The sequence below is a fragment of the Sinocyclocheilus grahami genome, unplaced genomic scaffold, assembly GCF_001515645.1.
Source record: "Sinocyclocheilus grahami isolate Dianchi unplaced genomic scaffold, SAMN03320097.WGS_v1.1 scaffold746.1, whole genome shotgun sequence".
NCBI classification, from domain to species: Eukaryota; Metazoa; Chordata; class Actinopteri; order Cypriniformes; family Cyprinidae; genus Sinocyclocheilus; species Sinocyclocheilus grahami.
This window is the reverse complement of record NW_015505925.1, coordinates 402,240-415,331: the sequence shown is the minus strand read 5'-3', so window position 1 is coordinate 415,331 and position 13,092 is coordinate 402,240. Positions and strand designations below refer to the sequence as shown.

At 38.6% G+C, this 13,092-nt stretch overlaps 2 protein-coding genes across 2 annotated transcripts in view; both read left to right on the top strand.

Moving 5' to 3' along the window:
* Positions 1-3,620: 3,620 nt before the first annotated feature.
* LOC107560837 (zinc finger protein 420-like) lies at positions 3,621-5,174 on the top strand (the record flags this gene model as incomplete). Its single annotated transcript, XM_016245105.1, has 1 exon — positions 3,621-5,174. A coding segment is annotated over one exon (1,458 nt), but the record flags the coding sequence as incomplete, so codon positions are not given.
* Positions 5,175-11,647: 6,473 nt separating this feature from the next.
* Positions 11,648-13,092, top strand: part of LOC107560852 (gastrula zinc finger protein XlCGF8.2DB-like) — a 4,388-nt gene continuing 2,943 nt past the window's right edge. Inside the window, exons 1-2 of the mRNA XM_016245124.1 lie at positions 11,648-11,735; positions 11,838-12,406. Coding sequence (XP_016100610.1) covers positions 11,651-11,735; positions 11,838-12,406 — 654 coding nt within the window. The 5' untranslated portion in view covers positions 11,648-11,650. The remainder of the gene's footprint in view (positions 11,736-11,837; positions 12,407-13,092) is intronic.

Sequence of the window (13,092 nt, the reverse complement as noted above, 5' to 3'; positions counted from 1 at the left end):
AGTGCGATGTCAGAGCGTCGCCTTCCAGCGGGGAGTGAGACAGGGAGAAAAACAGCGGGCAGTGCGCATTCTCGCTCGTGGCGAACAGATCCACCTCCGCTCTCCCGTAGCGGGTCCAAATCATCCGCACCGACTCGGTGTTCAACCTCCACTCTCCTTGAGGAATCCCCTTCCTCGAAAGCATGTCCGCCCCGCGGTTCAGGAGACCGGGGATGTGCGCTGCTCTGATGGAGAGAAAGTGACGGTCCGCCCATAGCAGGAGATTCGCTGCTTGCTTGTACAAAGCCCTGGAACGTACGCCTCCTTGGTGATTTATGTACGAGACCACAGACATGTTGTCGGTGCGAATCAGTACCTGTCGCTGTTCCAGCCGAGGCCGAAAATCCTTTAGAGCTAAGAACACTGCTTCCAGCTCCAAGCGGTTTATGTGCCACCGGCTCTGGGGTTCTGACCACAGCCCCGAAGCCAGTATGCCCTCGCACACTGCTCCCCAGCCGCGAGTTGAAGCGTCCGTCGTGACCACAACGCGCGACGTCACCAAGCCCAGGGGAACCCCCCGGCTGAAGAGATCTGGGTTGCGCCACGGCCTCAGAGGTTCGATGCAGCCGCGGGAGATCACGATGAGCAAACGGCCCAAAGTCCACGCCGTCCAAGGGACTCGAGATTTCAACCATAATTGCAGGGGGCGCATGTGTAGTAAGCCCAGATGACATACCGCTGCAGCAGACGCCATGAGCCCCAGCAGCCTCTGAAATTCCTTCAAGTGAACCGAGATGCCCAGTCTGAAATGGCGCTGGGAAGACAAAATGGCCGTCGAGCGCTCCCGAGAGAGCAGGGCTCTCATCTCCACCGAGTCGAAGCACACTCCGAGATATGTTATAGACTGACTCGGGGTGAGAATGCTCTTCTGCATGTTGACACATAGCCCTAGGGACTCCAAGTGACGAAGCAGCATGTTTAAATGGCTGACTAGCGTGTCCCGGGACTGAGCTAAAATCTGCCAATCGTCCAGATAGTTGAGAATGCGCATCCCGCTCGCTCTGAGGGGGGAAAGTGCTGCATCCATGCACTTCGAGAATATTAGTAATTTTATTTGTGATGATGCTGTAGTTTGTCTCAGTCTGTTGACACACAATGAAATGTGCTTAAAGGTAGGGTTAAGGTAAGGGGATAGAAAATACAGTTTGTAGAAAAAACATTACGCCTCTGGAATGTCCCCATAGCGACCGGATTAACTGACTTTAAGCAGTTGGATTTAAAAGGATTTAAAAGTGAAGCTGTTAACAATAAGAAATGAAGGGCAATTGTGGAATATTTTTGCTGAATTCCCTAGTCTGCATGTTTCCAGTTTATAGAGTGCTCTGGTTTATTATAAATTAGAGTGTAATATGTTGACAGCATTTTCAGACTGGTTCACACCTACAGTGATGTGATAATGAAGTGAGAGATCATGTGTGCTATGAATATGGGAAGAGCTTTACTGTAGCTGGCGATCTGAAACTGAATCAGAGAATTTATTCTGGAGAAACACCTCACAAGTGCTCATATTGTGACAGGAGTTTCACTTAGTCAGGAAACTTGAAAGGTCATGAGCGAGTTCACACTGGAGAGAAGCCATATCACTGTACTCAGTGTGGAGAGAGTTTCACTCAGTCAAAAGCTCTAGTGACTCGTTAAAAAGCGTTGTTCTGTGTCAGAGTGAGCAGATGTTTTCTACAGATCTACAAGACAACAATGTGAGATTCAGATACAGTAAATATGACATTAGCACAAATAAACTAGTTTTGCTGTAGGATGTTTTCTTCAGTGTTGTTGGAGAACATCAAAGAGAATTTAGTTACTTTAATCTTACATTGATTTACTGATGTGACGTAATTTCATACAGAATCTGGCCAAAACAAAGTTTGTTGTCTCAGTCTGTTGACCCATAATGAAATGTGCTTAATGTGCCAATTTACAGAAGATCTCAGACATCATCATAATGCATGAGGAGAGAACAGAACTATTGACTTTTCAGCAGCTCATTGTCTATTGACACTGTCTTGTTATCAGGAGAGATTATTCAGTGTAAATTAAGTGAACACGAGTATTTGATTTTAGAAAATCTGTTTCCATTTGGTTAATGCTATATATTGTGACAACAAAATAAAAATTCCAAAGCAGGATATTATCAGACATTAATAGGCTGGAAGCGGTTCTGTGAGTTGTATGTGTGTGTGTGTGTGTGTATGCATTCATGTGCCTGTGTTTTAACAAGAATTCCCCATAGGTGGCAGGAATACACTAAAGAGTTGTCAAATTTGTCATAAAAATCCAAAAGAACAAATTGTGCAGAAGATAGAAGTGCAGAAAAAAGTGCTGAAGATTTCAAGTTGGAGCTAAAAAGGCTGTTACCCATTATAAATGAAGGGCAATTGTGGAATATTTTCACAGAATGCCTTATCTGCATGTTTCTAGTTTACAGTGTCCTGGTTTATTATAAATTAGAGTGTAATAAGTTGGCAGAGTTTTTCAGACTTTGAGTTTGTGTGAGCACTTCTGTGTGATAAAGATGATTTCATAACTCCATGTTTTTATAAACAGCGTTTATTTTCTAATGTATGAATTTATGTTTATTTTACGTAAATGTGCATTGTTTGTGCTACAGCATACTACAGAACTGAATAGAATCATTCATTTTGAACTATGTTTATATTGTGTATATATAAAAATGCATCTCTTTGCATTTGACCTCTGCTTTGGCTTGTTTCATAGTCCAGCTTTTTAGTTAACCTGCCATTATTCATTATGCATATTGTTGGCTGTGTGATGAATGGCTTGTGGCTGTTTTATATGACACTAATATGTGACCATCAGATGCTTTATATTTTGAACAGAAAAACTAATATATGTGGTTAATTTAAAGTAATAGAGTATAAATTCAGTAACTTGTATTTGATTTCTCCAGATCTGGTCATGTGAGTCTTGGTATCAGTCAATGATCACAGTTCACACCTACAGTGAAGCCCCTCCCACAACAGTTCAGCTATAAATACTGGAGAATATTCACATCATCCTACAAGAGAAGAACAAACTCCAGGTGCAGCAGCTGAAATCTCTGACTGTTAAAGATGGAGTTTATTAAAGAGGAGATTGAAGACATGAGTGATCCAGAACCATCCAGAATAAAACATGAAGATACTGAGGAACAAACAGGTTGGTGTCCATTCATGATTCTTCATTACTGACTGCTGAGAAACATTAATCTAACAAAGATCCAGTTCACTTGATTTTAACCACATAATTTGTTTATTTTAGACTCGGCTGAAATAAAACAGCAAAGAGTGAAGCTGAAAGAAGTAGAGGAGGAAAAATCAAGAAAAAAAGCCAAACAGCTGCACACCTGCTCACAGTGTGGAAAGAGTTTCAGAAAAAAAGAAAACCTTAATGTGCACATGCAAATCCACACTGGAGAGAAACCATACACATGCCCTCAGTGTGGAAAGAGTTTTACCGCAGCAGCAGGTCTCCGGTATCATCTGCATGTTCACTCTGGAGAAAAGCCATTTAACTGTGATCAGTGTGATAAAAAGTTTATTTCACCATCATTTCTAAAACAACACCAAAAAGTTCATTCAGATGAGAAGCCTCATGTTGGAGAGAAACCATACACATGCCCTCAGTGTGGAAAGAGTTTTACCGCAGCAGCAGGTCTCCGGTATCATCTGCATGTTCACTCTGGAGAAAAGCCATTTAACTGTGATCAGTGTGGAAAAAAGTTTATTTCACCATCATTTCTAAAACAACACCAAAAAGTTCATTCAGATGAGAAGCCTCATGCGTGTACTTTATGTGGAAAGACTTTCATAAATAAGGGAAATCTTAATGTGCACATGAGAGTCCACACTGGAAAGAAACTGTACACATGCCCTCAGTGTGGAAAGAGTTTTGCTGCAGCAGCCGGTCTCAGTTATCATCTGCACATTCACTCTGGAGAAAAGCCATTTAACTGTGATCAGTGTGATAAAAAGTTTATTTCACCATCATTTCTAAAACAACACCAAAAAGTTCATTCAGATGAGAAGCCTCATGTGTGTACTTTATGTGGAAAGACTTTCATAAATAAGGGAAATCTTAATGTGCACATGAGAGTCCACACTGGAAAGAAACTGTACACATGCCCTCAGTGTGGAAAGAGTTTTGCTGCAGCAGCCGGTCTCAGTTATCATCTGCACATTCACTCTGGAGAAAAGCCATTTAACTGTGATCAGTGTGATAAAAAGTTTATTTCATCATCAGGTCTAAAACAACACCAGAAAGTTCATTCAGATGAGAAGCCTCATGTGTGTTCTTACTGTGGAAAGAGTTTTTCACGGCTGGCCAGTTGTAAACTGCACCAGAAAACACATAATGAAGTGAGAGATCACATGTGCTTTGAGTGTGGGAAGAGCTTTACTGTAGCTGCCGTTTTGGCAAGACACCAAAGAAGTCACACTGGAGAAAAATCTTACAAGTGCTCATATTGTGACAAGAGTTTCACTGAGTCTGGAAGCCTGAAAAGGCATGAAGGACTTCATACTGGAGAGAAGCCGTATCACTGTACTCAGTGTGGAAAGCGTTTCATAGATGCATCTGGTCTCAGTTATCATCTGCACATTCACTCTGGTGAGAAGCCATTTAGCTGTGATCAGTGTGGTAAAAAGTTTATAAGATCATCAAATCTAAAAAGTCACCTGATAGTTCATTCAGATGAGAAGCCTTACTTCTGTTCTTTCTGTGGAAAGAGTTTTTCAAGACTGAGTTACTGTAAGCAGCATCAGAAAACGCATAATGATGTAAAAGGTCATGTGTGTTGTGAGTGTGGGAAGAGATTTAATACAGCTCCTCATCTGAAACAGCACCAAAGAATTCACACTGGAGATAAACCTCACAAGTGCTCATATTGTGACAAGAGTTTCATTCATTCTGAACACCTGAAAGAGCATGAGCGAGTTCACACTGGAGAGAAGCCGTATTACTGTACTCGGTGTGGAAAGAGTTTCACTCGGTTAAGAATTCTAGTAACTCATATAAAAAAGCATTGTTCTGTGTCAGAGTGAGCAAATGTTTTCTACAGTTTCTGACCTTTTTTATAACATAACACTTTTTTCAAAGATATTTATTTCTATATTTCTCTGCAACAAAATAGTTACATTTACATTTAGTCATTTTGCAGACCCTTTTATATAAAGCGACTTACAGTTGGGGAATACATAAAGCGATTGTTCTTAAAGAGGCAAACAGACACCGGAAGTGCTCGTAATACCAAGTTTCAGGCATTGTTCAAATAAGTACAAGCTAGAAAGGGAAGGACTAAATCAAGAGAAAGACAAAGTTTTTTTTTCTTTAAAGAAACAGTATATCTGTGGGGGTGAAACTAGAAAGACTTATGAGTGGAACTTCAGTCAACTCTTAGTGTGAGTAAAATGGTTTTGCAAAATCTCATTTGGGTGCTAAGTAGGTCTTGCTTAAAAAAGAAATATTCATGTCATTTACTATTGGCCAAGTGTAGTGGAAGCTTATTGCTGTGAGTCTGGATGGAGCTTTATTGTTTTTACATAGGGATATATGTCTGAGAATATAAAGAAAGACTAATGTTGAGTATTTATATATTTAAACTAATTGAAATGTCTTGTAATGCTGTTTGATTTGTTGTCAACCAATGCAATGAAGATTAAAATACTAGTAGCCTAGATTAACTAATTCATATGTATGACGATAGTGTAACAGTACAGACTCAGAGATGTGATTTACTTAAGAATATGTGGCCCGTTTAAGAAGAGCATGTGCAAAAGAGAGTCGAGTGCTGACACTTTCACCAGTTGAGGCTGAAAATGAAGCTGTTAATAATAGTGAATGAAGGAGGATTTGTGAAATATTTTCACTGAATGCCGTATACACTGTAGGGATTTCTTAATATGAACGGACACTGATAACAGCCATCACAAGGGTTTACTAATCACCCAGCATATGATTCCAATATTCTGGTTCGATTTCCTGTCAGTCTCGTAAACTCATCTACTCATGAGAGCGAAACTAATTCAATCAAATGACAACAAAGCTTTCTTTGCATCGACTTCTAGATACCTCGCGATGTCTCGGGACCATCAATGACTAACTATTATGTCCGAACAGGAAAAGGATGAGTAAATTAACTAGGGCCCTCAGGCCCGATCTAGACGTGACTAACACAGGACTCCCAGCACATCTGCTGTCTGAAACCCTTACGTTATGTGTCACAGACAATTCAGAAGACAACCAGTGAAAATCATTGATAGTATCGGAGCAATATACTCCCGAATAATATGCTTTCTGTTTGATGTGTTTATTGTAACCAATGAAGTATTAATCGATATTTTATAACTATTTTTGTATAGATAAAGTGATTAAAGGTACTCTGTGTATGCCAGATATGCGAAGTTTAGGCTTGTAGGAATGGTCATGATATTTAAGTAACCTTGTTATGGATGAAAATGTTTTATTTTGAACAGTGTGCGTTGTACGACAAAGCGCCCCACGCCGTACCACGGCACTAGTGAGACCATCTAAGAACTCAAACTGCTGAAATCGGTGTTGAACTGGTGAATTGAGTTAAGCAGTAAAGATAAGAAAATTATGTTGCTTTGTGTTTCTCCCAGGCTGAATTTAAAACCACTCGTGAAAAACGAGTTAGGACTTTGAAAACTTCATGCAACTCCGTTAACTCATTTCCTTGAATCTTTGTGTGTATGTGTGTGTATGTTTTAGCTTAGTCTTAATGTAATCTAGAATAGCCAATAAAATTTGTTTTCATTTATAAATAATCATCGTCTGGTGTCATATAATTTCAAGGTTAAAACTGTTGCCAAAAAGATCCCTTGCTACTTAGCTCGTAGCTTACTTATAATAATTACCTCTCTCTAAGAGCTGATCAATTGTCATAATTGTGTTAACCCATGGCCAGGGAGAACATAAAATACATATTAAATTGGTAATATACACTGACATTAACTTCTCGCTGGCCGAGTAGCTGATAGAGTGTAAACCATTTAAATTTGAAATCGGTTTAATCAGGTGGACTTGGGATATTCAGATCAGAGTCCTCTCAAAACATGAATGAATTAATAATAATTAATTCCCTACAATTACAATGAATAAATCAAAGTTACTACAACACTCTTAAAAATAAAGGTGCTTCACGATGCCATAGAAGAACCTTTTTGTCTAAATGGTTCCATAAAGAACCTTTAACATCTGAAGAACCTTTCTGTTTCACAAAAGCTTCTTTGTGGTGAAAAAGGGTTCTTCAGATTATAAGAAGGTAAGAAAGAAATGGTTCTTTAAAGAAGAGTGTTTTTTTAAGAGTGTATCTCCAGTCTGCATGTGAGAGATGTACCTTTGACATTAATCAGCTCTAGTATTGAAGTACTAATACAATTAAACCCATTATGTGTCCAGGTTTATTATTAATTAGAGTGTAATATGTTGGCAGAGAGTGTTGACACGCATAATGTGCCCATTTACAGAAAATATCAGGCATCAAATATCAGGCTTTTCAGCAGCTTGGTTATGCAGCATAATGTTCAGATATACATAATGGCCCTGTTATTTCTGTATATGGACAATATCTAACTGTACTGTTCTTAATTTTTATTCTTTGCTTTGAATGAGTTTTTTGTTTTTTATTTAAGTTTAAAAGTGCAATTCTCCTACACAACGCCTAAAAAGGTGAACACCTGAAAGCACATGAGCGAGTTCACACTGGAGAGAAGCCGTATCACTGTACTCAGTGTGGAGAGAGTTTCACTCAGTCAACAACTCTAGTGACTCATATTAAAAAGCATTGTTCTGTGTCAGAGTGAGCAAATGTTTTCTACAGATTCAATACTTCAAGTACATTTTGTGAGAATAAGATACAGTAAATATGAGATTACAGATTACAGTTTGCAAAAGTATTTAGTCACTTATCCTTGTCTTTTGACCTTTTTGTTGTATAAAGTGGTTTTCTAAGATATTTATTTATAAGTTTCTTTGCAACGTAAAAGTTGTATACGCTAGGTATGATGATGCGAATAAAATTGCCATTTCACTGAGATCTGATTATGTGTGATTTTTTTTATTGATGTGTTAGGCCATTAGTTATTCAGTAATAGGTTTTGTTTGTGATGATCCTGTAGTTTGTCTCAGTCTGCTGACACACAATGAAATGTGCTTAATGTGCCAATTTACAGAAGATCTCAGACATCATCATAATGCATGAGGAGAGAACAGGGAACTATTTGCTTTTCAGCAGCTCGTTGACTTTTGTTATCAGGAGGGATTATTCAGTGTAAATTAAGTGTATTGGATTTTAGAAAATCGGTTTCTAATTTGTTTAAATGCTATATTTTGTAGCATCAAAATAAAAAGTCAAAAGCAGGATATCATGCATTAATAGGCTGGAAGCGGTTGTTACCACGAGAATATGATCAGGGCACTGGGGGTTAACTAGGAATCACGCTTAATCTGGACACATCCTGACCTAACAGACTATTCAGGGTTCCTCAAATCTTGCCCTGGAGGTCCAATGCGCTGCAGAGTTTAGCTCCAACCCTGATCAAACTCAGCTACCTGTGATTTTTCTATTAATGATCCTGAAGACGTTGATTAGCATGCTCAGGAGTGTTTGATTAGGGTTAGAGCTAAACTCTGCAGGAAAGTAGATCTCGTGGGCCAGATTTGAGGATCCCTGGACTATATTATATGAGAGATATCTCTGTTTTACCAGCATTTCCCTTTAGATGGCAGCAATACACTAAAGAGTTTGCCGTAAAAACGCAAAGGAACAAATGGAGCATGCACACTTGCACAGAAGAGAGTAGCGTGAAAGACGAGTGATGGATATACTTATAACGGACTAAAAGCTATAAGTGACGCTGTTATTGATCATAAATAAAGGTCAGTCGTGGAATATTTTCAGTATGCATGTGAGAGATGTTCACTGTTTACAGAGTTTGCATGTTTTGATTGATTATTAACTAGACTGTAAAATGTTGGCACTTGGCAGATAGTTTTTTTGACTTCTGTGTGATAAATATTTCATGCCTTTTTTTTTAGACTCTTACATTTACATTGTCATTTTATCCAAAGCGACTTACAATTGGGGAATACATAAAGCGATTGTTCTTAAAGAGGCAAGCAGACACCGGAAGTGCTCGTAATACCAATACCGCATCTGATTGACAGATAAACCACGAGCTCTATCAGTTATTGTTAATGCTCTGGTTATTTTGTTTTAGTGTACAGTTTGTTAATATTGTGCAAAGCATACAGTCAAAGTACACTTAATCATTCAGCTGAACTGTGCACATTTATTTTAGACACTTCATGTCTTGTTTAATTCATGCGATAAACGCATGTCCCTGCTGAGCTGTGGGCTAATGCTGCGTTCAAGTCCTCCTGGGACGGTCTCGGGTTTGAGTCGTTCATTCATCACGTGACAGCCCCATAAGCCCAAACCCGAAGACTTGTCAGATGAGCTGAGGTGCGCTAATCATAGACTGAAGACTCAGGTAAACAATGAATTAATCTTTTCTGTTTCTTATAGCAGTTTTGTATTGTTTGTAGTGTGATCAACGTTTGCGTAAGTAGTAGATGTGTTAGGGAAGTAACACATAACATTTTAATTATATTTTGCTAAAATGAACGAAATGACTCGAAAAAAGATTTGTTCATTTTGCTGAACGAGACTCAAAGGTTCGAGTCGGTAAAATGATCCGAACTTCCCATCACTAGACGGTCATTCTTACGAGTTGATAAGTCGTAATTACGACGTCAGGTATAACATTTTAATTATATTTTGCTAAAATGAACGAAATGACTCGAAAAAAGATTTGTTCATTTTGCTGAACGAGACTCAAAGGTTCGAGTCGGTAAAATGATCCGAACTTCCCATCACTAGACGGTCATTCTTACGAGTTGATAAATCGTAATTACGAAGTCAGGTACGTTCAAATCAGTTTAGTCGGCACAAGATGGCGGTGTACCTTCTTTTAATAAATTACAAGAAAATACAACAGGGTCTGCTAACTCTGCTTATAGAAAATGAAGAGCAAAGAATTCGCATCAGGTGTGTTTTGCGTTTTTAATATTTTTAAAACGTGCAACATGGCAAATCAAAAGATTTTTCACCTATTGGTGCAAAAATGATAGCATTTTTTACTTGGATTTCATTAACTAGCTGCGTAACAAGAACATGACCAATTTAAGTTTATAGGACAACTAAACTATCAATTTAAACAAAAATTTACCGTCAACTACAGATGTTGCATCCATCGATTCCGCCATGTTTCTCATTGACACGCCCCCAACTCAGAAACTCGGGGCTTAAAGAAAATTTTGAGTTTCCCACTCGTAATAATGACTTTGTGGTGGCGTTCAACTCGTAAATACGATCTATCCGACATGACTTGAACGCACCATATGACTAATTTCATGGGCAAAGCAGACAAAATTACAATTTACGTATGGTAATTATTATTATTATTATTTTACAAATAAAGCTTCATATGAGAAGGATACATTCTACGACCTATCCTGCAGTCATCATTGTGAGATTAGGTTCCTTCAATAAAAAAAAAATAAGAATCGAAAACAACAGTGAGAATCGATTCCAGAACCAGGAATTGGAATCGGAATCGGACTCGATACCAAAAATTTCGGAATCGAACAGCCCTATGTTCCTGGTTAAGACTCAAGACATTCTCAACAGAGCGATGAATCAACAAGTCACTATGGAAACGGACGCTAAGAATAAGGGCGCCATGCTGTTTCTTTCTTCTTCTTTTGTTCAATGTAGTGTTTTATAATTTATACAAATAACTGTTATATATGCCAATAAAATAAATATAATAACCATATTAGAATAATATATTACCTTATTTATTACTTATATTAGTGCTTCATCATTAACATATCATACAAATATATATATATACTGTATATATAAGCTATATTACATATTGTAATATTATTTAATGTTGTGCGCTATCTGTCACGCCCACTGAAGGCTCGTCAGTAGATCACACATGTGCTGAAGTGAACTAACCCTAGAACAGAAGCTTCTCCGGAGCAGGTTATCTTCAGAGAGCAAGTTACTATGGTTACTTACATACCCTGAAAGTAACCTCCGATGTTGGAACCGAAAGCTGAGGTTATCTGCTCGCTTATCCTCAAACATACCCGGGTATGTCACATAACCTGCTTTTTGGAATACCCCCCAGACTGTATTCAGTGTGTTTATATTGTGTATATCTAAAATGGATCTCTTTGCATTTTAATTCTGCTTTAGCTTGTTTCCTAGTACAGCTATTTAATAAAGTTTCCATTGTGCATTATGAATATTGCTGGCTGTGTGACGAATGGCTTGTGGCTAATATGCTTTATATTTTGAACAGCAAACTAATATGTGTGGTTAATGTAAAGTAATGCAGTATAAATTCAGTAACTTATTTTTTATTTCTCCAGACCTGGTGCTGTGGGTCTCAGTATCAGACAATGATCAGTGAAGCCCCTCCCACAACAGTTCAGCTATAAATACTGGAGAATATTCACATCATCCTACAAGAGAAGAACAAACTCCAGGTGCAGCAGCTGAAATCTGTGACTGTTAAAGATGGAGTTTATTAAAGAGGAGATTGAAGACATGAGGGATCCAGAACCATCCAGAATAAAACATGAAGATAATGAGGAACAAACAGGTTGGTGTCCATTCATGATTCTTCATTACTGACTGCTGAGAAACATTAATCTAACAAAGCTCCAGTTCACTTGATTTTCAACACATATTTTGTTTATTTTAGACTCGACTGAAGTAAAACAGCAAAGAATGAAGCTGAAAGAAGAGGAGTGTTGTAAAATCAAAATTTCAAGAAGAAAAGCCAAACAGCTGCACACCTGCTCACAGTGTGGAAAGAGTTTTACTGCAGCAGCCGGTCTCAGTTATCATCTGCACATTCACTCTGGAGAAAAGCCATTTAACTGTGGTAAAAAGTTTCATGCACCATTCAGTGTAAAAAAACACAAGAAAACACATTCAGATGAGAAGCCTTACTTGTGTTCTTTCTGTGGAAAGGGTTTTTCAAGGCTAGACAATTGTAAACAGCATCAGAAAACACATATTGAAGTGAGAGATCATGTGTGTCGTGAGTGTGGGAAGAGCTTTACTGCAGCTGCCTTTCTGAAACAGCACCAAAGAATTCACACTGGAGAAAAACCTTACAAGTGCTCATATTGTGACAAGAGTTTCATTCAGTCTGTAAACCTGAAAGCACATGAGCGAGTTCACACTGGAGAGAAGCCGTATCACTGTACTCAGTGTGGAAAGAGTTTCACTCAGTCAACAACTCTAGTGACTCATATTAAAAAGCATTGTTCTGTGTCAGAGTGAGCAAATGTTTTCTACAGATTCAAAACTTCAAGTAAATTTTGTGAGAATAAGATACAGTAAATATGAGATTAGCTCAAATAAACTAGATTTGCTGTGGAATAGATTTGTGGGGATGTTATTTTCTGTTTTGTTGGAGAACAGAAAAAGTATTTAGTCACTTTAAAGGGGTCATATGATGCGATTTCAATTTTTCCTTTCTCTGGAGTGATACAAGCTCTTGGTGAATAAAGAAGATCTGTAAAGTTGCAAAGACTAAAGTCTCAAATCCAAAGAGATATTCTTTATAAAAGTTAAGAGTCAGCCATGCCTACCTAAAATGGCTCGTTCTAACACGCCCCCACATGTCTACTTCATGATGTGTGAAGATTTGCATAATGCGGCCCAAATGTTCACGCAAAGAAAGAAGGCGTAACTTTTATTCTCGCTGTAGTATTGTTGTTGCCGCCGCCATGTCGTGGAGTCGCTGTGTTTCGTTGTGAAAGCGAAAGTACTTTGTTTGGTCTTCCCAAAGAGGATGATATCTGCTTCGTCATGCCTAGAGCTGATCCGTGCTGGTCGCTGAGGAAATACAACAACTTTGCGCTTTGGATCGTCGAATCGGCTTTCACCGTGAACGAAGCGGAGTCCAGCCCGGGGTCGTCACATGTGGTTGCCGCAAGCCCTCCGGA